This window comes from Accipiter gentilis, chromosome 16 (assembly GCF_929443795.1).
Source record: "Accipiter gentilis chromosome 16, bAccGen1.1, whole genome shotgun sequence".
NCBI classification, from domain to species: Eukaryota; Metazoa; Chordata; class Aves; order Accipitriformes; family Accipitridae; genus Astur; species Astur gentilis.
This window is the reverse complement of record NC_064895.1, coordinates 8,316,401-8,342,510: the sequence shown is the minus strand read 5'-3', so window position 1 is coordinate 8,342,510 and position 26,110 is coordinate 8,316,401. Positions and strand designations below refer to the sequence as shown.

The following is a 26,110-nucleotide window of genomic DNA, read 5'->3' as shown; positions in this document are numbered from 1 at the left end:
AAAACCATATTCTATTCTCTCTGTGTTTTTTTCCCCGTATGTGAATCCCTCCAGTTGCTCCCATGTTTTGATTTCTACAGCAGAAATCACCCCAGGTCTGATTTGGGTGAAGATTCTCACTCAAATTGCATATGTAGGTAAAGTTTCAAACCAAAAAAAAAAAAAAAGAAAAAGAAAAAGAAAAAAAAAAGTAGGGGTTATCTGTGAAATTAAAGAAAAAGCTCTGAGACAAGGCATTTTAAAGAATAAACTGGGGGTTACAGCATGAAAATGGTTGAAGGGAAAGCAGCAGGGGAAAGGAGAGACATGTAGAGGGAAAGGTGACAGTTTTGCTGAGGAATTCTGCTGTCATTTTCCCTAGGGAGGAGAGAAACGGAGTGGGGAGAAAGTGGGAGGAGAGCAGTGTGAAGAGGCTCTTGGATACCATGGAGATGGGTACAGTGTAAAAATCTGTATACTGTAGATAAGTAGAGTGGGAGGCTGATATCAAACTCCTACCAGCCAGAAACTGGCTTTGTGCAGGGTAAACATGCTACAGGGCTGGGGAGAAGGAAGCATTGTTTTAGCCTCAGCCATGCTGTTTGCCTACTTAACACTTAAGAGAGCGAAGGGAAGGGACAAAGAAATGTTTTTCCAGCTTGTGCTTTTCAGTATGACTATTCTCTTATCTATATCCGGTCTACCAGGAAGGAAAAATTATGTTCTAGAGCTTCCCCCCCACCACCCCGTTGACATTGTCTTGCTACTCCAGACCTGCTTTTTCTGTTTCTTCTTTTAATTTCAGTCTTAATTTGATTAACTGGGTGCTCATAATAAATTCATAATGCTTCTCCATGGTTCGTGAATGTAGGGAAGAAAATGTGACAGATTCACTGGGAACTAAATATTACTTCATGTCTGAGTAAGACTGTTTTTTTAAAATTCAGTCTTTGTGTTACACTGCTTTGAAAGACTTGTCTGTTCATTTTAGGATTTCTTTGTTCTCTGCTTCTAACTTTTATGCTTTTGATGCCTATAAGACTGTGCTGTTATTTATATCCATGGCCATAAAGAAAATGCTATAGTTTGTACATATGATGTTGTACTCCTAAGAATTACTGGATTTTTTTATTTTAAAATTTAAGAAACACTGTAGAATGACAAGTGTGGTTTTCAGAAGATTGTTATTCGTGCTATTGATTCTTCTTAAAATACAAGCTGCCTGCTGCCTGTGAATCGGGGCAAGACAAGCTGATACTTTGGTTGAAGTCCTACTTTGTTCCCTCAAATAGTCCTCCCTGAAGCAAAGAGGCTGCCTTTGAGACTGCTTCAAGGGAGAAGTTCTACTGAAGGAAGCAATTTACTTATTGAAAGGTCTTGTGTAGACCAAAAGAGATGAGAAAGGATGATGATACTTCGCTAGTATAGCTGAGCATGCAGAAATTCGGAAGTACAAGATGTCCACGTTTGCCTCAGCTTGGTCTGTCTCCTGATGAGGGTGTTTCTGCAGGCAGGGAGCTGGAACGTCACATAATTTTGGGGTGGTGGGAGCTGCTTAAACAGGGTTGCAACAGAGTGAAGTAAAACACCGGTGTGCATCTTGCAAGTAGGTGACTGTGAACATACTTTTTCCCTCTTCCCTCAAATTTTGTGAACTTTCAAGAGTGGCCGTGGGTGACCCGTGAGGTCCTATGTCATGTCTAGGGAAGGACACACTGGTCTGGCAGCACTGGCAGTTATGGACCTACACCTCTCCAGGACAAGAGTCCGCATGTGTGCATGTGTGAAAGAGTGAGCTAGAAGGAATTTGAGAAAAATAAGCTACTTAGCGAGTCAAACACGTTTACAAGATGTATGTGCAGTAAGGTGATAAAGCCTCAAATGTGACCATAAGTTGTATTTGCACCAAAGCAGTTTCCTGATAAACTGTTGGGGGGATCTGCTGAGACATATCTCTGGGGATCTGACTTGATTACCCTGTGCCTAACATCTGCCGCTTAAACCCAGTTTGTTTTCCCTTTTATCCACGAGCTTAATTTTAGAATTATGCCAGAACAAGTGAATTATTTTTTAAGGGCTTACATTTAAATTCTGGGCCTTCAGTAGAGTTTAGAGGAGTTGGGGGGGACGGCACGGGACTGTTCTTATCCCTGTGAGTTCTACCCACTGCTTTTTGTCCAGGGCAGCTTTCTGACTGTGGCCTGACTCTTCAAGTTATAACGGCAATAAAAGCACAGTTTTGCAATGGCCCTGCCTCTGCATGTCTGCATTCAGGAGGAAGCACGATGCAGCAAGTTTCTTAAGACTTTAATTTATTGTGCTGGAGGACACACAAGCCGAAGTGTTCATCTCCCTGGGGTTACTGGAGCGTGTATGGGAAAAGTCCTGCAGGGAGGGATGGGGATGTACAGTGCTGCTGCAGGGACGGTACGTGTCTGACTCTTAGCGGTCTCATCCCTAGCTATTAACCTTGACCAGAGAGCAATAGCAGTCTTTGTGAAAAAACAAAAATATCTCTATTCCCTAAATTATTTTCTTCCTGAATTTCCAAAACTTAATGCAAGCTGTGGTGGTCCTTACGGTCTTAGAGGTTAGAAGCCCAGCTTTTTCAGACTGGTTGTGCTGGCCTCCTGTCTGTAGAAACTAACTGTTGGTTGTTTGTTTTTTTAATTTTCAGTCTTTCAAGGGGGCATGTTGACCGCCAAGAGAAAATTTAACAAAGCCGTCTCAGAGCATGATTTTTAATTGGCTTTCCTCAGAAAGAGCAAAGGAAAAGCCATTAAACCTTAAGTTACTGTCGTGGTTTAACCCCAGCCAGCAACTAAGCACCATGCAGCTGCTCACTCACTCCCCAGTGGGATGGGGGAGAGAATAGGGGGAAAAAAAGTAAAACTCATGGGTTGAGATAAGAACAGTTTAATAGAACAGAAAGGAAGAAACTAATAATGATAACAATAACAATAATAAAATGACAATAATAATAAAAGGATTGGAATATACAAAACGAGTGATGCACAATGCAATTGGTCACCACTTGCTGATGAATGCCCAGTTAGTTCCCAAGCAGCAATTCCCCCCCAGGCCAACTCCCCCCAGTTTATATACTGGACATGACATCACATGGTATGGAATACCCCGTTGGCCAGTTTGGGTCAGCTGGTTGTGTCCCTTCCCAACTTCTTGTGCCCCTCCAGCCTTCTCGCTGGCTGGGCATGAGAAGCTGAAAAACCCTTGACTTAGTCTAAACACTACTTAGCAACAACTGAAAACATCAGTGTGTTATCAACAGTCTTCTCATACTGAACCCAAAATATAACACTATACCAGCTACTAGAAAGAAAATTAACTCCGTCCCAGCAAAAACCAGGACAGCTACAGTTTTACCGCTACTGATAGCATTGTAGTGGGTGTAAATTAGAGGTTTAAAACTCAGATTAAAATAAGGTCTTGGGTGTGTAAAGTATAGATTGCTGCTGGTAGAAGCACCAAAGCTGGTTGTCTGCACCAAAACAGGTGACTTCAATGTGTAAATCTGTGAAGAAGGGTAGGTCTTGCCTTTAAGAATGTGGTGGGAGGTTTCTGTGGCATTTCTTGCTGGCTGCCAGCAGCACCTCAGCATGGTGGACATGGTGAACCACAAGGCTGGGATCTCCTCTGTCCCTGTTCCCTTAAGTTTCCTACTCAAGCTGCTGGGGGTTTGTGCTGTCTGCTGGTATTGGGTATGTGAGAAGAGAAATGCTGTGCTTTGGAATTTCGACCTGAGTGATATGAAAAGCTAGTTGTCCCATGTGCAAAATCAGGAACAGCAGTGTCATTGACTGATAACATACTGTCTTTCTAAGTTGAGCATGTTTAATTGTGGTCTTATGTTATTTTACTCAACTTTTTAATATTGTAGTCTATGGGAGAGGGTGAAACTAACTTTACAGGCAGGTAGTAAGCAGCTAATTTTGTAAGATTCTTCTCTGTGTGCAGTTCCTAATGAGCGGGGTTCACATTTGCATTGCATGATAGCTAATTTGGATGCAGTATGAGAGCACAAAGCTTGATCAAATATGCACTCTAGCAATCATCGGCTCTTCTTCATATGATGTTAAAATATGTGTAGGTTAATGTCTATTTCTTTGTTGCAACAGGTTCTGCCTGGCATACTGCAGAAGCATTGCTGTATTTTACCTGACAGGAACACAGGTAAACTTTTTTCTTAATGACTTAATATTGTAATATGATTTGGAGAAATGCAAACACAAATTGGATAATATTGAGAAGCCTCGTTTGCTATTTACGGTCATTGAAGTTCTCCTCTAGGGAGTGAAAACTTGGATGTTTTGTTTAAATTACCTGTTTTCATGTGAAGATTTTGTGTATTCTGTTAACTTTCTGGAGCTATCACTGTTGTAGAGTCTGCTATCAGGTCTTGCTTATAAGGGTATTTGTATGAACTTCTGAAGCATATCTAATCATAAAGTTACAATTTTGGCAAGAAAAGGGGTCTCATGCTGGAGTCTGCAGTCTAGTCGTGTTGATTCACAAAGGTGCTAAGCAGTAAGTCTTATGTGTAGCTCTGACCGCAGATAAATGCTTGCTTATGCTTATTTTTCAGAGACTAGAGGAGTAGACAGAAGGTGTATCACTAATGATGCCTTACTATTGTGCAGGAGGATACTTAAAGTAACACATTTGTGAGCAAAACAAATCAATTGATGAGAATGATAGAATGGCCAGGAAGAAAGTGATGATTTAACTTTAGATTCTTTTATTACAGGAAAACCAACTTCTTTTAAAATAAGTTTAAAAATCCTTTTTATAGTTTTATAAATTGGTGAAAGTGACTGCATATACAAATGTGAGTTTTAATTTAACAGGCTAATTTCAGAGAATTAGGAGGAAAAATATAGCTTTTTTTAATATCTTCTTAATAGAACTTATGTGATTGCTTGCAGCTCTTAAGGCTTCATTCCCCCTTCCCCAATAGCTACCATTAAAATAAACTGGTTTGTTCCTTGGCTTGCTATTACTTGTGTTTCAGGCACAGTTTGCATGAAGGGTGATTGCATAGAGAACTTGACAACTGTGTTGAACTGTAGTGTGACCTTGTGGTTACCTGGAACTGCTCAAATGAAATTTAAAATCTCACTTCCATTTCATCTGTGAGCATGGGAGAAGTAATTTAGTAAGACAGTTGTTAAGGCACCTCTTCTAGCCAGAATTTGAAAGTTTATAATTAGTGAACAGATTGCAAACAGACTTTGGCCTTCATATTTATTTCAAGCTTTCCTGAAAACTGGACTAACGAATCACGGTATAATGACCTCAGCCCAGTCTGTGTGCTCCTGTGCTAATATCCTGCGCCTATTTTTTTTTTTTTTTCCTTTTATTTGTAATATACAAATTTGATCCAGGTTCCTCTGATGACCAAACTCTTCTTGACTTGTACAGAAGTGTATAAAGTGGATATCAAAGCCAGTATTACCTGAAATGATGGCCTGGAGTTGGACAGTAAGACTCTGACCATTTATCGAAAGAGGGTGAAATATACCTTTATAATCAATATCAAGAAAGCCATTTATCTAAAATCCCAGTAACCTTCAAAAGGGCCTTCATTTGGACATAAGAGAAGGGAGGAGATTGCTAATGTAAAATTTGGTTTTGGAAATTTTGAACTAAGCTCTTTGAAGAGGAAACCTATCAGGTTTTGGTACGTAACAACTGCTGTACAAATCAAGCACACTTAGGTATGAAAATAACTGTAACTTTATTGCCTCTGTGTGACTGCTACAGTAAGTATGTTTATGCCTACCTATTATATAGTTGGGAGTTGCCAGCAGGTGCAAAGTAAATGATATCTGTGTTCCATTTTTCCCCATTTCCCCCTTTTATGGTGTTTAAATACTTGACAGAGAGAAGGAGAAGAAGATTTCAGACAGGATGTGGGGGATTTTTCAGCTCCTTTCTGGAGGAAAATAATGACTGAATTTTTGAGTTTGATTCATTGAGTCTATTAGAGATAGGTGAACCATTTTCTTGTTTGACTATGTCTGAATCAACTAGTCCAAACTAAGAAGATGACAGTCATTAAACTTGTGTAAATGTGGAATGTGCTATTTGCATTCAAACATGTACATCGTATATAATCTTGTCCAGCTCCGTTCTCATTAAGTGAGCCCAGAGAAATTGCCTGATTGCAAGGTGTAGGTCTATGTCTGTGTTCAGCTGCTGGTACCCGGAAAAATTTAGCAATGTGCAGACTTAGGTGGTGTTCCTAATAAAAAGGAGGGAAGGATAAAGAGACATGGACTAGGGGGAGGGATGGGAGAAGGAAGAGGGGAAGACGCATAAAATGAGACCTCCAAAACCATTAGGGTAGAATACAGATGCCGTAGAGACTATGAATGGGTTAAACGGAGAGATGCAGTAGTACTTTCCCCACTTGTTTACGTCCATTCAACAGTTCAGATGTGGCCAGCCTGCGGGCCTTGGGCTCCTCATTAAAGAGTGCCCCCAAGACCAACCTCTTTCATGCTGTTAGCATGGGAGCTGCACCCCAGAGAAAGAAACGAACCCTTAGGAATGATGGGGCCAGTGCTGCCAGGCCATTCTTTCATCTCTGCCCTTCAGACCTAGCCTAACCTCGATTCTTGGGGAATATATGCAATTAGCCTTAAAAGTAGTACGACCCTGGATTGCCTGTACCCTAGAAAACTGCATGTCCCACTGCCCCTTCCTATACTGTGTAAGAGTTTGAAGTGTCAACACTTCCTCTGTCACTATGGATATTCTGTATTTGTAAACTGGAGAAGAGAGCTATGCATGGAAAGAAAGGTACATGGGAGTGATGATCATCTTCCCCTGGTGATGGTGTGTTAATACTTCTACCATGAACTTTTATTCTCAGTGCTTATAACTTGGCTATAAAAACATCTCCTGCATAGCCTTTCAAAAGGAAGGATAAAAAAAGTAATTCAGCCATTCCACAGCAATGCAGCTTTGGAAGAAGGCACATACTTAACAAGATTGGGTGTTTCAAAGGTTAAAGAACAATTCATTTTTCAAACATGTAAAACATTTACAAAATCTCAATCTTTAAATAAAACACTGAATACTGCTAGTTGGTTGCTTGCATTAAGCTTTTCTAATAGACAGCGATGCTTCATTTCTTAAGGGTTAATTTATTTGTAGCTTTCTATTAATCATTAATATATTTTCATTAATAAATTGAAAGTCCATATAGCATGCACTAGCATAGTGCATTTTCATTATCGTGTTAGCTGGTATCCAGAACCTGTATTTGTCACATACCCTGTGCCTCAAGAAGCAAAAGATCCCAGACCAGACGCCTTGATTCTGTACTTCCTTCTTATATACCATAAGCATAATATAAGAGCTGTATTGATGACCCGTCTCAGTTTCTTTCCATCTCCCATAACTTAACCAGCCAGCAACAACTGGGATGCATTAGCAGTTACAAAGTTAATTGGAAGAAAAGCAGTTACATGCGCTGTACAGGTGTTACTAACAAGATTATAAGGGGAAAGAGTGTGTAGGTACTAATGACCTGGTGGGGAGCAGCTTGCTTATTTTCTTGAATTATAACCCTCTCTCTCTCTCTCCAGCTCCAGCTGGGAGAAATAACCCACCCGTTCTGATGGACATCCACCACTCTCTGTACACACGCAGCCAGCTCTAATAGCCCTTGTAAATATAACCCAGCAATGGCCCATCCCATGCTAACGGGAACTCTTCAGCCAAGTCGAAAGTCCATCTCATTACTCCACAGTCACTTCTGGAAACTTTAGATGCTAAGGCTGTCCTTTCCCCCTCCCTTCCCCCTTAGCATCGTTCTTAATTATGATAATGGTTTAGAGAGCTGTTCACACTGCATGAGCAGTACACTTGGTTTCTACCCTTGAAATCAAGATAGCCATTAAATACAACATGCTTCGGCATTCCTGAAAAAAAACACACAAAACAACCCACAAAATTGAGGGGTAAGAATACAGCTTTGAAACAGAGAAGTCAATGTACCCTGATGTGGGTTGCTTTTTATTTAAATTTATGTATTTTTAAATTTATTTTTATTTCCACTCTTGCTTGAAATAGAGCTATTCAGGCAGTACATGTGGGTTGTTTAGCTGTAGATACATTTCCTCTTTTTATTTGCATGAAATTATCTGAAAGCTTATGCTTTTGTGTATGCTGTGTTTAAGCAGTCCTAGACCAGATAAGTGAATTCTTTGGAGTTTGATTTTTGTATATCCCAGAGCTCCCTGTATCATGATCTAGCACAGTAAATGATCCTCAAGGTGAGCACAAATATACTTGGTACAGTTAAATGTGGGTTATCAATGGGACTCATTAGCAGAAGGCGCTCTGTGCAATTTTTACTGTTGCTGCAGCTGTTAAATGGCCATTTTTGCACTGCAGAGATGCTGATAGCTGTGTGCTTTGTCTGCCGCTGTTGTGCTCTTGATAAACAATTATTAGTTTCCTGTCATGCAAGGAAATTGCACAAACAGCTTCTGTACTATCCTTTTCCGTCATAGCTGTGAGTTTAGTATGTTGTGGATCGCAAATTTGGGCTCACTTTTTCCACTGAAGATCCCAAAGGAAGGAACAAATCAATAGTCACTAACAGCTTCTTGGGTTGATTTGTTCTTTGATGCTTTAAGCTTGAATTTCCCCTCTCATAGTGAAGGAGAACATAGGTACAACAAAGAGCATCTGCACCTATCTGGCTGACTTGATTCTGATAAATAGCTCTTTGAAACTTTAAAGAACACTCTTTAAAAAAAAAAAAAAAGAAAGAAGGAAAAAAGATTTATGCTGTCTCAAGTTTCTTCATCATCTATTTTCAGGTCAGCTCTTGTGTGCTGATATTGAACTTGCACAAGACGTTAAATCCTTCGTTATAATCATTCGCTTTTGTCCACTGCATTGGCTAAAATTACACTGAAAAAAAGTGCAGCCAATGTTCTGCTCTCTGCAAAGAATGAATAATATCTTCTTGAGAGAGTGGTAATTGCTTTATATACAAAAGCAGGAGTTTAATAATAACCAATCTCTTCACTGGGTAAAGTATAGCCCAAGACAGTAATGTTTCATCCTCCGCTTGTTTGCTTTTCTTCCTGTTGCTTGAAGAGCAAATATTGAACAGGAGAAAAATCTGAGATGGTATTAAAAAGAATTCCTGTATTAAACTTTACTAAATTGGATAAAGAAGTTAACATTGCTTTTTTTTTTTTTTTTTTTCTTTCTTAATGGTATCTACAACTGTGTTGCCTTAGTAGCTTTTAAAATAAAAGAAGTGTGGATTGGTGCTCAAAACCAGTATGTTTTATAACTAGCAAGTATGTTACTAACTGCTAGTTAATTTTTTTCATCTTTATATTTATTCCAATGCAATGGATGTTGGTAAGAAGAGCCATCCAAATGACTGGGCTTACAATGTGTGTGTATGAACTGTACAGCAGCCAGTTTGATTTCACAGAAGGAATTACAGGACAATGGTCAGAAGCCAAAGTCCTGTTATAAAACTAACTTACCATATTCACTAGTATATCATCTTCTATCTGAACATTTTGAAGTACTTAATTAATTGTGATTAATTTTTGTCTTCTGCCATTGAGATAAAGAAATGTTATTCCTGTGTCTTAGAGAAAAGAAAATCAGATTACTAGCCGGTGCAGTGCAAGGATATTCATTAGGGTTATATATCATCCTCTTCAGAAGTTCTTTGCTTAAACTGAGATTGTCCTTTTACTTTCAAGACATAGCTATAGATTTTTAGACAGTTCCTGCAGATTTCACCTGCTGTCTGCTTGCTGAGTTCAACATGAGCGTTCTCATTCAGATGTTCAGCTGCAGGCTGCCTGCTGGTACTTTCCAGCCCCGTTTCCATGGAAATGGGAATTAGCAGGGTGAAAATAAAGCAAGAGTAAGTATTTTCTTAATCTTCTAGTTAATCCGGAAGTTCTCATACCTTGGTATCAAGGTTGTTTTGCTTTTAGTTGGCTAGGCATATGATGCCAACTTTTTCAAAATAAAAAAAACCAGCAAAAACCTGTCATTAGAGCTGTTAGGAGCAATACCTGTTACCGTAACTCTGTAGAGGTGTTGGGGATCACCAGTGAAGGATGAAGAAGGGAGAACTGAACTGGATTGTGCAAGGATAAACTGATGAAAGGGTGTGAGACAATACCCAGTGGCAGAGGTGATAACCTGTGACAGAACTTCTTGTCAGACATAGCCTGCATTGTGAAAAATATTGACAGTAATTAATTGAATAGTGCCACATGAACCCGGGGGAGGAAAACATCCAGTTGGGAGAAGTTCCAATTTAAATGCTGCAGACTGAAAGTAAAACAAAGGATATCATCTAGTGCATTCAGAACATAATTTAGGGCTCTCATGTTTCCCTAGAGATTCCTGCTGTCCTCTTTCCCTCCACGTTACTGACACTACCGTATCAGCAGTCAGGAATATGGAGCACTTGCTGTACAGATGGGTGTATGGTGAGGTAAAATTTCTGCTTACTGCAAGCAGCATATTCTTATATACGCTCTTCTGCCCTTTCCCCAGTGGCTGAATGCCAGCCGTGGCTTTATGTTAGCCTATCCTTGGGAAGAGGAGGTCCGGGACCTCTAGGCCAGACCTCTGTTTCTTTTATTTTGGCCAGAAGTGACCAGTCAAGTTAGCACGGAGTCAGAATGGGTAGGGAGCAGACCTATGCCATGCTCCGAGGAAGATCAGCTATACCCACCTCTTTCCTGGCAGATGCTTGTGTGGCCTTTCCAGGCCTTTTATTCAGCTTCCCCGACCCCACCACCGAAAACTTTTCCTGATACATAACCTGAGCCTTCCTTGCTGCAGCTTAAGCTCATTAACTTGTGTGGATGATGGCTGCCTCCTGTTTCTCAGCTCCTTGCAGATACCTTTCATGTACCTGAAGACTGTTCTGTCTTCCATCTCGCTAGATTTTGTCTAGGTTAACAAGTTCCACTTCTTTCCTCTTTCATGTATGTTGCACTAGTGTACATCTAAACCTGACATGTTTTGATTGTAACCCACTGAAATATGAGCCTTTTTTCACCCCCCAGATTTGTTTAGAAGAGAATACATGGTGTAGCAGTTTTCTAACATGACATGTGATGGTTCCCTAAACATGGCAGCATGTTTGATTAGCTAATGTCCAATGTCCCATTTTTACACTACAGAAACTCTTATATACTTTTGTCTGTGACCTTTCTTCTTCCAGAAGACTTGGTTGATTTAAGTATGTTAACATGGACTATAGACTTGAAAAAGAAGGGCTTTTTTGTTTACTTGTTTTTCTTTAGTACTAGTTCAATTCTGGAAAGGTGATCTGAATGGAATGGATGTAATTTAAATAGTTAAAAACCAAGAGGTTTGCGTAAAGATACTGAAATCTTTTATTTTAATATACTTGTGTGGGTGGGTTTTCACTTCTTGATTTCCTGATTCTCTTCCCCTCACCACAGCCTACATGGTGAATATAAGCCTATTACCCAAACTTTAGTTTTCATCAATGTTTTTCTCTAGCTTTTCTCATATCTACAGAAGATCAGCAGCACAGGGTGCATAGCTGTAAGGGACCAGGGCATTGGTTCCACTTCTCCCAGGGATTCAGAATCTGTATAAGGCACAACTGGCACTGGAAAGCAGGTAGGTTGCAGTGATGTTAAGAGGAAACCTGTAGGCTGTAGCAGAAATTATCTTCTTGTAGACATTCGTCTGATCACCCCGTGGGACTCGGCACAGGGTCCACCATACCCTGGGCCACAGAGCACTGACACCAATATGAGGATGCTGCAAATGGCGTTTATTCAACTGCGTCACGCCCTTACATACTGTCTGTCGGTCATCCCGCCTCCTTTAACCCTTCTCTTTCCGTACATCGCGAGATCTTCCGAGCGCCAATCCCTACATCTTCTAAAGTTAGTTTGCATCCTTTGGGCCATTTTAGACTTCTTAGTACTGCTAGATGTCTAGCTAGAATAAGGAACTACACGCATTCAGTCTCAAACCAGTCAGAAGACTGCTTTGTCTTATTGGATTTGTATCTACCTAGGACTGTCCAGCTTAATCCACTAAAATCTGGTCTCTATATGGTGCAAAAATATAGGCAGTTTGGGGTAGACTCAGACTTAAAAGGGGTCAGGTCTATTATCTCAAGATCAGTAAGTCCTCAGACTTCAGTATCAAGACTCCAGGTATAGAGCTAATTAACATGTATTAGTCCACTTAAAATAGTTGGACAGGCTGGGAGTCTCTGGACATGTGTGAGAATAAAACTGTTTTAAGACTCCAGCTGGTGCAGATCTCTCTACCATTATGCTTATGGAGTAAAAAGCATGGTCACAGCACGGTGCACTGGTGCTTCAGTCTTTGCACAGTGTCCTAGTTGGCTGCTAGCATAGTACAAAGTCCTCCTTGGAGTTCAAGGACCTCCACTACAACTAGCTCCTCCTGAAAGATGTTTTTCCCCTCTTACTACTGTTATGAAAAGTCACAGTTGTGCTTCATCCAAAACTATTTAGTCTTAAAAACAAAAAAACTGAGAAAGAGATTTCACTGATGTTTAGATGTCACATTAAATGTTCCAAGATCAATAAAACATGCTCCCCTGAAAGGCTAGTGCTGACTAGCCCCTGTGCTGTTGGGACTGGATATAAACCGTTAGCTGTAAAATAGCACTTTCACAACAGTCTCACCTTCATACGTGTGGGGGGAGCAGGGGCTGAAGAAGGGGCTCTAACTCAGCAAAGCTTAACTCTAGAGGCAGAAATGTGAGTGACTATGTGTGTTTGCAGTCTCTTTGCCTAACATCATAAGAGCTCTGGTGGCTGAAGGCGTGTAGGAAGGAAGTTCTCTCCAGAAAACAGCATCTCTTGCAAAGAAAGCTTACTTGACCTTTACTTCTGAAATGTTTTGTAAAGCATTCCCAATGCGTACAGCTCAGCTACTGAGGAAGAGAGGAGTGTACATCAACAGCAGCAGAAACTGCACGCAGCTCTGATAACTGGTCATGTTAGTAATGCGACTAAGTATTGCTAAATGAAAGCAGTATGTAGAATGACTGATTTCTATATGTCAGAGTTTGGGATTTTTATTTTTTAGTGCTTTCATCTATTTGTGAAGTGGTTGCCCAGGCAGTATATAAATCCCCTCACGTGGACTGAGGGGGTGTGTATGTGTGTGTGAGTGTACTATACACAGGCACTCTCTTGCGGAGGAACATAGTTTTGAAGTCCACTGCCAAAATGTATGACTTGGCCAACACAGTGCAGTGTGTGGGTAGAGTTAAAGAGCACGTAATTGATCAGAGAAATCAAAAGATAGACGTTTCTACTTGTACAGCAAGTAAGGTAAAATGTTAGTACTGTTTTCTAGAACAACTACCGGCCAGTTCCACAGCGAATTCATATAGGTCTCAGAAATATAGCTGTAATGCTGGAGGAGCCTTGGATTCATTGGTTTCACATGGGTACAGTAGACCACACTGATATTTCATTACCACTAGAGGAATTTGATCCTGGGCCAAAAAAAACTATTCCCTCACCTTTTAAAGGTCTCAGGGGTGCCTATACAGAAGTATCTGCGTTCTCCATTTCAGTAGTGTCTTGCCTCTCTCTGGCTACTTTGAGGCAGCTGGGAAGAAAGGGCAGATCTCTTGGCTGGTACACATTAATCATACATAATTCAGTTGTGTAAAGTGTAGAAGTAATAGATATGCTTATTTGCTACTGATTTCTTAACATGTTGATTATATTCCTTTTTCCCTTAAATTGCAATTCAACTGTTTATGTAGATTGTTATCCTAAAATTATATCTTTTCATGATCTGGGAACACCCCAAGTCCTGAGAACAGTAAGCAGTGGAAACAGCATTGGAAGTGACCATCAGTCTTTTCTCCCAGATTCATTTCAGTTTTATTGTAACCCCCAATTTTGTAGAAGCTCTTCAAGGTTTTGAAGAGCAAAACATTTTTTTCAGGGTCTGTGGGAATAGTGGATTTTGTCATAAAAGTTTTCTTGCAAAAAGAATGTAAGTTAGACAAAGTAAGGGCTAGAATTCACATTGCTAACTTCTAAAAAGAAATCTATTTCAAGAAACCCTTGTTTGCTTTATTTTGTCCTTCTCCACCCCCTCACTCCTCCACCACCCCTTTTTACTAGAAGTGTGGGAGAGTATGGGGAATTGGGTTCTGTATCTAAGACGCTGACAGTGTTAGATAACTTTTATTTTCATAAGATGCCTGAACAATGTCTGCTCTAAGGCATGCTGCTTAATTTGGAGTAGTCTGCCACATGTTTTGAACTTGTATTTAACTCACTAGGATTGAATAAAAGATTTAAAAAGATGTAGTATACAAGCCTTTCCATGATTAAAACAGTGAGAGCTCTCTTTTCTTCCACCTGTGCATCTTCCAGAAAAGGACATCCCACTTGCACTGATGTACTGGTGAGGACTTCTTCCAGATGTACCTTTTTTTCTTTCAGCTGACTTTATTAATGTACAATTTTTCCTGTCCTTCTTATTTCTTCTTGTATTAACTGGTGGGGTGGGAGTACTAAAACATACATTTTGTTATCAAAACATCTGAGCTGTTCATGCTTTCCATTTAAAGATAAACTACAGTGATGTTCTCTATGCTTAAAATGGTTTTTCTGTGCTAGAATGATTTTATTTGTAGTAATGCTGTATGACGTGGTTCTCCTGTCTTTTGGGATACTATAACATAATAGGCACTATAAATAACAGCTGCTAATGTCTACAATTGTGCACAACAGGCAGTAATTTAACCACTTGTGTCCTTTCTGTCACGATGGGAAACAGCGAACACTTCTGCACCAATAATGCGTATGATCCCCCAAGCTGTTAGTGGTGCTGATTGTAGAAGTATATTACCAGAGGCAGTGCTGCACCCTCTGCACTTGAGATTAAACGGTAGCAAATGCTTCCACACATGTGGTTTAGTCGTCTCAGTATGACTCTGCATTGGGTAAGACACCAGCTGTATCTCCAGAGAATCTCTCCCGAACTGCCAGCTGAGAGGAGTGATGCTCTTAAGCAGGCAAAAGCAGAGGAAGAGCCTAGGAACAGCAAGAACTGTCGTATTAGCTTATCCTTCTTGGGGCAAAGATCATTCGGGCAGGGAAGAAGCAGAGAAGGTGAAGGTGTTTCACTGTAAAGGAAGGTGGTATTTCACTACACCTCTGTGAAAGTAATTCTACAAGATTAGATGCATGTTGTCACTTGTAGATTATATTAATTTTATTAAAACAGGTTGGTTTGCTAGACTTAGGTAGTTAAATGCTTAAGTGAGGAAGTGTGAATTTGTAGTTGACCATGGCTGCTGTCCCAGGGTCCCCCAGGTCTCATCCAGACATAGCTTAAAATCAGGGCAGAAGTGAGGGGTATGAGTACAGTACCAGAGAAACTACGAGAAATGTAACTCGCAACTGTGCTCATCTGACAGCAAGCCCCAGGGATGAATCATCTGAAGGTTTTCAGTGGTATATATAGGAAACCTAAACTTACCAAAGAAGAACGGTGGCATGACAAAAAGCCATGGGGGCATTTGCAGTCTTTCTTACCTTATATAATGGCTTCTTGAGTGTCCTTTATAAACTGAGGACTGATCCTCTGTACTGTACCATTAAAACTTCTTGTGAGCCAGGAGCCTCCGTACTGAACATGGGTAGAACAATGCTGGAGGCTTCAGCTGACAGAAGTTTAATTCATGAACCACCTTCACAAATATATTTGGAAATTGTGAGTCACAGAAATCAGCCCACAAGGCATAAGAAATTACATCATGGTTAAACTGTAGGTGATTATAAATGTAAGGGATAAGATATCACATAAGCTTCAGGGAAGGGGAAGTATATTTTGAAAATGCTTCAGTACTTTTTGCTCCCCTGCTTATTTTGAGGGCAGTTGGAGGAAGAATGTGAAATTGAAAAGCCTAAAAGGGAAGGACCAGCATGGCGTGGACTGTTACTAATTTGTGTTAAAGAAGTGCCCTTTCTTTTGTTGCCATAAAGACTTAGAAATCATGTGCAGTCATGAGCATCCCTGCATTAGGACTAGTGATCCATGTTTCATATACCTGAGTATAAGTCTTGCTGAAGTATTCTATTTGCACTAAATATGTATATAATGATTCTTTGAAAAAGATAATTAGAATTTGTTGCCCAGTGCTGAAATTTTTTAACTCTCTGCTGTTTCTATGGAAACTGTAATAGTAAGAAGACACAGTAAACAAATGCACAGTATTATAAGCTTCCTTTTTAGCAGGACATTAATTTTATTAATATCTGTCCAAATTAGTCTGGTGACAGGTATTGTGCTTTTGACCATCTGAACAGTAAAGTATCTATTTCATTTCCACTGAAGACTTATCTTCTAGCTCGAGGGCGTTTACTTTGGTCTTTAATCATTTTCCTAACCCAGTGGTAGGGTGGTATGTGCCTGTGGTTAGTACATTACTGCTGGTAATACTTGCTTAGCTCAGAGGAGAGTAGCAAGTGCTTAGTTTTCAGAAATGGGAAAATCTTGAAGTGCAGAAGTGCACCTGTTGCTAGCTAATGCAGAAAATAAAAACTTCTTTTGCCTGTGATTCTTTTGAACATGCTTATGTGACACAGTCTTCCAGGAGCATGGATGGGAAGGTATAGCCTGCTGTGTAAGAACAAAGAATGTGCCTTTTGTGGAACAAATTGTATCTCAAAGTGGATTGTCTTCTTCAGGAGCAATGCACAATTGCGGTCCTTGAAGTATTTTGTGCAGCAACAAGAGCTCTGTATGTTCTGGACTGCCAACCGCTGCAAAGAGAATGAGGAGGCTGACCTCCAAGTAAACCTGCTCTGCCTGGCAGGACTGGCAGGTTGCAGGCAGGAGTGTGCAGTGCATCCCATACAGCGCTGAGGACCGTGTGTCTTGCAGGCAAGTGTTCTGAACCAGGGAGCTTGGGTCGAGGAGGCGCGCTTCGTACTCACTGATGATACAGTGAAATTCCCACACTATTACTGATCTTGCCTTCTGTTTTAGAAATGAACATTCCTTCTGTGAAACCAGTTTCAAGATGACTTACTACTGCTGGAAGGGCTAGTCGGGCTTTCAAAGACTAAAACTGTGGATAAATTGTTCAAGTGGCTTAGTGAATGATATGCCTATGCTGTACTTCTGGAGTGGTTTGTGGGGAGTGAAAAAGTCGAACCTCAAATAGCCAGAGTTAGCATGGGGGAAGTCTGTTTGGTTTTGGTGTGGTGAAGAGATTGCTGGCACTGAGGTTAGTGGGAATTTACTCTGAACTCTTCCTCTGGTCTGCAGGATGGCAATGAGGCAGTCACCTTTACTTCAGTTTGTAGTGTTAAATAAGCTTTAGCAACTTACAGAGAACTGCCATACAATAAGCAAGATACTTTTTCTTTGCTCTGGGCAATTTATGATGCTTGTTTCATTGAAGACCTGCTGTGTTAAGTATTTAACAAAATCAGTTGATAACTTTATTTAATGGTAGTTGCTTTTAAAAATGCTCTAGAGAAATTGGTGGGGATGGAGGGGCTAATGAAGGAAAGATGTTGATCGGGAGAAACACAAATCATCACTCAAAGCTTTGTTGTTCTTCTGGTGGTGATGGGAGACACCAAAATCCTAATTTGTGAGTTGTTCTTTTCAGATTCTTTAGCTGTATTCTGAATATCATTGTTGCTACAGGGAATGAGGTAATCTATCTGATTCGGAAACATTTTGGGTTTTGGACACAATGGTGATGAATGGTGCTCCTCAAAGGCACAGAATGCTTTGATGTCCAATAAGAAGTAGGCTGTTGGATGGTGCTTAAGGTATCTATTTCTGTCTGTGCAAACATAAGTGTCTTGGCATTACCCAAATGAGACAGCTTCTTTAGGGAGACCATCAGATTTGACAGGGAGTCTTCAGATACTTTCTACCACTTCAGAGAGACTGGCTCTGCGAGGGAGCCTCCCATGTTGAGATGAGCTTCTCCATAACTATGAACTCAAGGTGGTAATGAAGGTATATCAGCCTGCATAGGCAGAGAAGATGGTTTTGAAGGAGATAATAGTATTTTATTTTGCTTGTTTCTTCTGGGTGGGGCGCGCAGATTGTAAGCCTTCAATATGATTGCCTTTCCATTTCTTGTGTTAACTTGAAAGAAAATAGACTGCATCATACATCATTCAACGTATAAAGGAGGCTTATAAGAAAGACAGAGAAAGACTTTTTACCAAGGCCTGTGGTGACAAGGCAAGGGGCAATGGTTTTAAACTGAAAGAAGGTAGGTTTAGATTGGACATAAGGAAGAAATTTTTTACAATGAGAGGGGTGAGACACTGGAAGAAGAGAAGTTGTGGATGCCCCATCATTGGAAGTGTTCAAAGTCAGGCTGGATGGGGCTTTGAGCAATCTGATCAAGTGAAAGATGTACCTGCCCATGGCGGGGGGATTGGACTAGATGATCTTTGAAGGTCCCTTCCAGCCCAAACCATTTTATAATTCTATGATTTTTTGGTTTTGGTTGGACTTCATGTTATTGGAATTAAAATTCAAGAAAGGGTAAACTCTGACATAGGTTTGATTGCTTGTCCTTTTAATTGATGTGAGATAGTGAAAGGCAGATTTTGGCCTTAAGGTGGACATCTTCAAAATCTCAAGCTTGTAGCCATGAAGATACTAGTCTGTTGGAAATCACTACAATTAATAGTTGTTAGGCTGCATTCATTGTTTTATGCTAGAGGTGGTCTTTGACTTGTTTACTCAAGTAATTTATGTGTGGGGAGGCTGTAGTCATCTTTCTTCTTTTGAAACTCTATCATTTAAGTCCTTGTGGAAGACAACCTATGCCATTTCATTATTTTTATTTTGTTGAGTTCTAACTCAAGAGCATCACAGATCACAGATATATTCTCTGATGTTTTGTGTTTTCCTTTTCCTTAGGGCCTTTCGTAACTCAGAATAGTCAATAATTCTGATCTTCTCCCTTGTTGGTAGTTCTTTTAATCCTTTTTTTTTTTTTTATTTGGCAGCTTTATCACTTTATTAGATATTTTGCTGATTTCCATGCCTAATGTTTTGCAGTTCCCTAAAAGATTTTGTGCGCTGATTAGTGTCTCTCTAGTTTTGCTGCCTTCCTTTTTGATCTTCTAATTTTGTTCTTTAACTTAACTGAATTTTTCTTTCTCTTTTTTTAATCATGTAAGAAATGCTTCCTAGGTTGATATTCACTACACATACACTTGAGTAATGTAGTCTTTTGGGCTAGCAGATTCTTAGCTATTTGACATTGTGTAATGCTCGGCTGATTTCTCTGAAAAAATCTTTTACCATATCGTCATTCAAGTTATTGACAAATTACTCTCAACAGTAAACTGCAGAGCATCCTTAACTGTCACTGACATCTTTGCTTGGCATTTTAGAAGACATATGGCTTCCTACAAAACTGTCATTATTTAACTTGAATTTAGTTGCCTTCCTGTTGGATCTTTTGACTAAGGTATAAATACTTTACCATAAATATTGCTTTTCCCATTCAAAGAATCTGATGTTAGTCAAGGCTTAACCTCAAGCATTCTAGGAGAACCTGGGAGGTTTAGCTTACAGTACAAATATTTCAGTGTTTCATTCCTCTCTGCTTCCTCCTGGCATTGGGCACGTGAGCACAGCACATCTAATTCTTTAATTTGTCACTCAACCCATATGAATAGGTCAGGATGGGAGTGCCAAGAGTCAGCTCATTTTGCAACAGAAACAAAGATATGGGTTTTTTTTTTGTTGTTGTGTGTGTGTGTGGGGGGGTTGTTGTTGTTTTGTGGGTTTTTTTTGTGGGTGGACAATAAAATTAAGGATGAAATTTGTATCCATTCTTTCAACTTCACTGTCTTTTCTATTTGCACCCTGGCCAATCAGGGTGAAGGCAGAGCAGTCATACAACAGTGCTGTTGATCTTTAAACTGAGTTTCCAGACTCCTGCAAGCATCATGTCTTCTGTAACACAATTGATTCCTATTGCCAGGGATTTGTTTTTTGGAAATATTCTTCCTTTCCAAGTATCCTGGATTCACATTTCCTAAGTTCTTAGATGATGATAAGGCTTGTCCATAACTTAGGCTCTATGGTATGGTTGAGCAGTATCTCTCTGTGTCTTCACGAGCGTGTTCTGTATTGTAACATTTGATATCTTCCTTGTGGATGGTTAACTGCTAACTTATAACAAAATCTGCCTATACGCACAATTTCTTCTGGAATTGATGACTAATTCTGCATATAGTTTAATGAAATAACTTTACAATAACTTTGACTTTTTGGAGAATGTGATATATGCAAGAGTTCTACCTAAAGGCATGTTGAATCCAGTACAAAACTGCATTTTTTTATTGTAATTGTTTCTATCTGATTTGATGGCCACAGGTTTTTCATGTACTCTTCCATTTTAACTCATTCACAGAAGACCTCTAGGTCTGGAGGAGGATTTGAACAGACCATACAGTCTCTTCCCCTAGTCCAACGCAAACTCTTTGTGCCTGCCTGGAGGTCATTCCTGATGGTTGTGCAGCCTCTGACAGGTTTCACAACTTTCCAAAGCAATGTAGGTCTGTGTTTGATTAGTCTTACTGTTAGATATTGTACAAAATATTTCAAACTGAATGTGCCCTGTTGCAACTTTAAACTTAATATTATTGTTCAGTCCACCACGGACATGGAGATCAGACCATTGTTATCTCTTTTTGCAATGGCATTTTATGTATCTGGAAACAAATGTCCTTGATTTGAGTCTTCTCTTTTCCAAGAAAATGTTTAAATAGTTTCTTGGCCCGTGACCATTTTTTATAAACCTCTTGGGAAAAGGTAAATCTTGCCTTGTACTCTTTCTTTCAAAGTCCTTTCCTCAAGTGTGATGTAAGTGCATTGAAATTTCCTCTTTCGGAGGTAAGAAAATATGATCAGAATTCGTAGGTGACAAGAATGTTTGTCCTGTATTTTTTAACCCCAAATTAAAAGTTTTTGAAAATTTTATCAAACATTTGCCTCTGTTTCTGATATTAGTTGAAAAGCAAATGACATAGGCCAACACTGCAGCCCCAATGAATTAGTCTTTCTTAAGCTACGTGAATTGGAAGCACAAGAAGGAATTCCTAGTTTAAAAGCTCAGTTTTAAGAAGTCAGTTATATATTCAGTTCTGGATTGTCTTCCAGATAAATAGGAATTAGGGCATGGTAGCTTCTTCATTATCAAATATATTTTTTCTCCATTCTTTCCTTCCCCCAGCCCTTCATCTGTGGCAAAACAAGCACTTTTTAAAAAGTATTCTTGTTTCCGTGTATCTCCTTATCCATAGTATCTAGTTCATTCTGCTGAATTAATTTAGAAGTGATCTTTACAGAAGGGCAAGAAAAACATTTAGCCTATTCTCATTAATTTCAGCCTTGGAATTGTTAACATGGAAGTTTCATTTATGTTGCAGTTATTGACTTTGGGATGCTCAGAGATAATGCTGGAAGTTCAGCAGTCAATGAGTAAATGATAGTAAAAAATCAGTTGACTGACTACAGTGACCCTTGACTATTTCTGTGTTTCATATTAGTATATTTTTATAAAACAACTACCATCCCAGTGATAAACCTTGTTTTCATTACTTAAGTGTTTTTAATTGAATATGTTCACATTCCAATTACACACTGAGAAGTAAATCTGTAGGAGTTTAATGACTCTGTTTTCTTATGTTATACAAAATAAACAAATCAAGTTAGGCATATTGCTGCAATGATGATTTTGAACATTAAGTATTTTATGCAAATGAATTAAAGGGCATACATGCATATAGTAAAGGCTGCTTAATTGCCTTCCGTCTAAGGTTTTTTTTTTTTTTTCTTCTGCAGATTTCTTGATATTAAAACCTAATCAACTTTTTTTCAGCCTGTGTGTGCTAGTTTCATTTTTCTTTGTGTAGGGTGGTTTATTTTGTTTTTTTGTTTGGTTGGTTGGTTGTTTTTTTTTAAATGAAGGGGCCTGAAGAAACTATGGCTGAATTCTAACTTCTTGAGGTCTTTGGAAGCATTTGCTCTGATTTTACTTTTCTTTAAGTTCTATGTTGAATTTTAGGTCTGACTATTGGTTTGCAGTCCAAAAGTATCTTTATCTTCTGTCTGGGATGTTCACTAATGGTTCTGGGGAATCTATTAATGCAATATTTTAGAGTTCAATGAGTTTGTCTTTGCTCAGGATTTCCTTGAGTTGGTTAACAAATGCAAAGATTATTTCCAAATATGACTGTGTAGATTAAAATGATATGGAACTGGCTCCTGGGATTTCTGTCAGCAGAGATAGGAAAGTTTCTGTAGGCCTGACTCCCTCCTTGATGAGGACCTGATACAGCAAAGCACTTAAAAGTGTGTTCCCTCAAGGGCATTAGTGAAAAATATAATTGGCAGAACAAAGTATAATGGGGGACTTTAAATAAATTAAGAACAAAAAAATTTTAACAGAGGAGTAAACCCATTTTAGTTCAAGAAAGTTACAGTATTGATAAGAGAAATTAGAGAGTTTCAATAAGTACTTCTGTTCTGTATTTGACTTTTCAGGTTGAAGGCCTTGTATTATGCAAGTCAGTTAGACTTTCTGTGCCAGTGGTATCTAGGAATAATGTTAGTATCTGTAGAGTCCAGTTATTTACATCCAAGAGTCTGAAACAGTTGTTTGAGAGAGTCTTCTGGTTCATTGTTAATACTAGTATAATTCAAGGATAACTGAGAAGACTCTGTAAGTGTCAGTATTATACCAGTATTCAAACAATTGGAATGACTCCAGAAACAAATTAGTTTCATTTGATATAAAAACTGAGTTCTGTCTCATCTTTTTTGTTGGTAAGCAGTTACAGGTTTAGACTCTTTAATGGGTTTTCACATTTTTTTATGAGAGTAGGTCTTGCCAACAGAATTTTTCTTCAAGGTTTCAGTTAATTTCAGCCAAATGTGTATAGAGTGCTGTAAGCTGTTTGACTTGATGCAGATGATTTTAAAACAATCGCTCCATTATAGCAGAACACAGACTTAATGGGCTGGACACTGGTTAAAAGACAGATCTCAAAAGGTTGTTGTGATAGCAGTAAAACAGGGCTGTTTCTGGAATGGCTGTGCAACAAGTGGAACCAGGTTCAGCCCTATTCAGCACTAAATTGGAAGTAAATATGAAAAAAATTCTTCTAAAACTTGTATCTGAAACGAACAATTGGAACACCATGAACAGAGTGGACAGTTGTATAAATCAATCTCATTTGTGTCTAGTAAGCTGGACTCTTTCCAACAAAATTACTTTGGTTTGGGGAAGATGAAGTGGCCCATTGGGACCAAGAAAAGAAGGCCATAATACTAGAATAGCAAAGAATATGTTCTTGGAAGTTTCAACTTTTTCTATTCTGTGGTGCTGGACAAGGGATGCAACACATCAAGATCATGCTGGGAGTTGAAGGGCTAACTTACTGATATGGAAATTAAATAGAGGACTAGTGAACAGGTAGAGGTTTTCAGCATTATAAATAGCGTTCTTGAAACTGATATTAATACGTTACAGTTTTCTTGTTTGCCTTTTTTAAAGTGATCTTGGAAAAACATATGGGCATGCAGAAAAGAGGAAAAACCCTTAAGATCTGGGTAAAATGCATCACAGTTAGACTTAAAGCTTGATCTTCGGCTTTTTAGAAACAGAGGTGTATTTTGGTTGAACCAGACGAGCCTCGCTCCAGAGTGAAAGCATCACCTAATACAAGGTTCTTCAATTTATCTGTGAAAATCAGAACAAGACAGACTGCATATAAGGCAAATTTTTTGCCACGTGAGGATGGTCGTGGAAATGGCTAGTGGAATGCACATTTCCCCTGGCAAATTTTTCATCTCTGAACAGCTCCTGCTCAGATCTGGTTTGTCTCATACCTGTCATACCTGAGGAATTTTGGGTTGACCCTTTCAGCTCAGAGGCCAGGCCTGTCGAGTCAGAGGTGTATTTCTAGAATATGCGTGAGACATGCACAATGATACCTAGCCAAAAGATAACCCTTTTGAACACCAGGCTCCTTAGCCTTTCTGACTTCAGTTTGTGGGAATTTGCAGGGTACTTGTCATTCAAATACCTTGCTAATACACTTCAGGTAAATTTAAAGATCTTCATCTGTGCTGCTTAACTTATTTATTTGTGTAGCTGGGTGCATGCACTGATTGCCTTTAAGACTGTAATTGCTGTTTGCCAATTTTGCTAAATGTAAAACTAGATATTAAATGTAGTGAGGTAAGCACTACATTTTAAAAATACTGAATTCCCTTTCCCCTCTCTTTGTTATTTCATCTACACCAATTTCTTTTTTTTTCATTTTTATTGTACGTAATTTTTCTGCAAATGCTTTGGGCGTTGGTGTTTCAGTGGCCAAGGTGCAGATGCTGCTGCCAATAAGACCACTGCATAGACCCGATGTGTGCCTCTTTAAAAGTTATGATTTAGACAACCACTTTGACTGGAGTTTTTGTGTAAAATGTAGATGTCTGTGGAGAAATGGAGACTAAACTAGATGATTTAATGATCCTTTCCAGCTCTTTGTGAAACAATGAACTGTATATGAGTTGGCTTTCTGGTAATTAAGGGCTTCAGGAGCAGGCTGAAATGCTTTCTTCATTACACCCTGTTACCTGTACAATGTAGCCTGCATATTCTCCCGACAATTGCACTTAAATTACTATCTTATTCCCAGCTGTCTGTAACTTCAGAGCTTTTAACTTTTATCTTGAAGTTATCATGGATGGATCTTTCTGTCTCTAAAGTGATCATTAGTTATGCAGATGAACAAGCTGAAGAGCAATTTCATAGCAGTAGCTCTGAATGAATGTGGATGTTAAGTGCCATACAGAATAACAGGATGTCAAACTGTGCCTTGCTGAGAAGTACACCCATCCACTAGAGCCATCTTTCCCCCCCTCCAGTGATCCTGTATCACAAAATACTCAAACTTTTCTAGTCTGGTTTTGCACACAAGTAAATGCATGCGCTGTGTCCTAAAGCATCTAACTGCTGAATTCAAACTCAAATTTTAAAGGTATGCAAATATCGCATGCTTATGATGTGCCTGATGAATGCGCCTTGCATGGGATTAAGTGCTGAGGCATGTGTCTCAAAACATTGAAAAGTGTTTCCTGAGCAGAGTGGTGCAATATTTTTCCTGTTGCATATAAAAATTCTGTCATTGTTACAGTGGAACTTGTGCACATCTTCAAGTAATGTTCCTAGATAAAGAAGGGCTCAGGTTGTTGCCAAGTTGTTGATGAATTCAGCTCCAAAGTTATTTTAAAAAAGGAAGCCCTAATTTTTAGAAGTGTTTTTACTACGTAAGTGCCTTGCCTACTCAAGAGAGTAAATGTGCTTTTTTTTAAAAAAAACAACAAACAAAACAAAACCACAACCACCAAACCTATATCACAATATTAATGGATTTTAGTCGCATTTAGTTCTATTTCTAGGAAAACCTGGTAAATCAGAAACATGTAAATTAAATTAATCAGATGGGATAACAAAGGTATCTCTGTTAACTAAATAACTGCATCATTAGAATTTGAATCAACGCTTCTGCAAACATTTCTCAGGGACAGTCCATGCAACCAAGTAAAGCTGTACTGATTTTAAGTGGGTTCCTGATAGGTTACAGGATTCCTGTGCAGGAAAACATTTCAGGATTGATTTTCAGATCTTATTTACTTCATTTTTTTGTGGAGTGGGGTGTGATTGGTGGATATACTCTTAATCTCACATTTGAGACAAATAATTGGGAAATTAGGAGAATGTCTTCTTTTTCTTCTGTCAGAGGGGAGTTATTTTATTACACTTTGTTGATGTGATTATGTTTTGTAAGCTTAGTGTTCACTCAGAAAAGTTTAGAGTCTTGTCATAAAATTGTAGTTTTACCAAGCACACCCAGAGTAGAAAACCAGTAATTCCCACAGTTGGATGGATTGGAAAATAAGTTCATAATGCTCTTAGGCTTTAAGGACTTTATAAAATATTTCTCTTCCATACAAATATGAAGACCAGTTCTCCTATGAGTTCTTA

General features: G+C 39.1%; 1 protein-coding gene across 1 annotated transcript in view; it reads left to right on the top strand.

Moving 5' to 3' along the window:
* DLGAP2 (DLG associated protein 2) overlaps nucleotides 1–26,110 on the top strand; it is a 478,161-nt gene that overhangs the window by 76,074 nt on the left and 375,977 nt on the right. Inside the window, exon 2 of the mRNA XM_049818620.1 lies at nucleotides 4,116–4,170. Within this exon, the coding sequence (XP_049674577.1) occupies nucleotides 4,116–4,170 (55 nt within the window). The remainder of the gene's footprint in view (nucleotides 1–4,115; nucleotides 4,171–26,110) is intronic.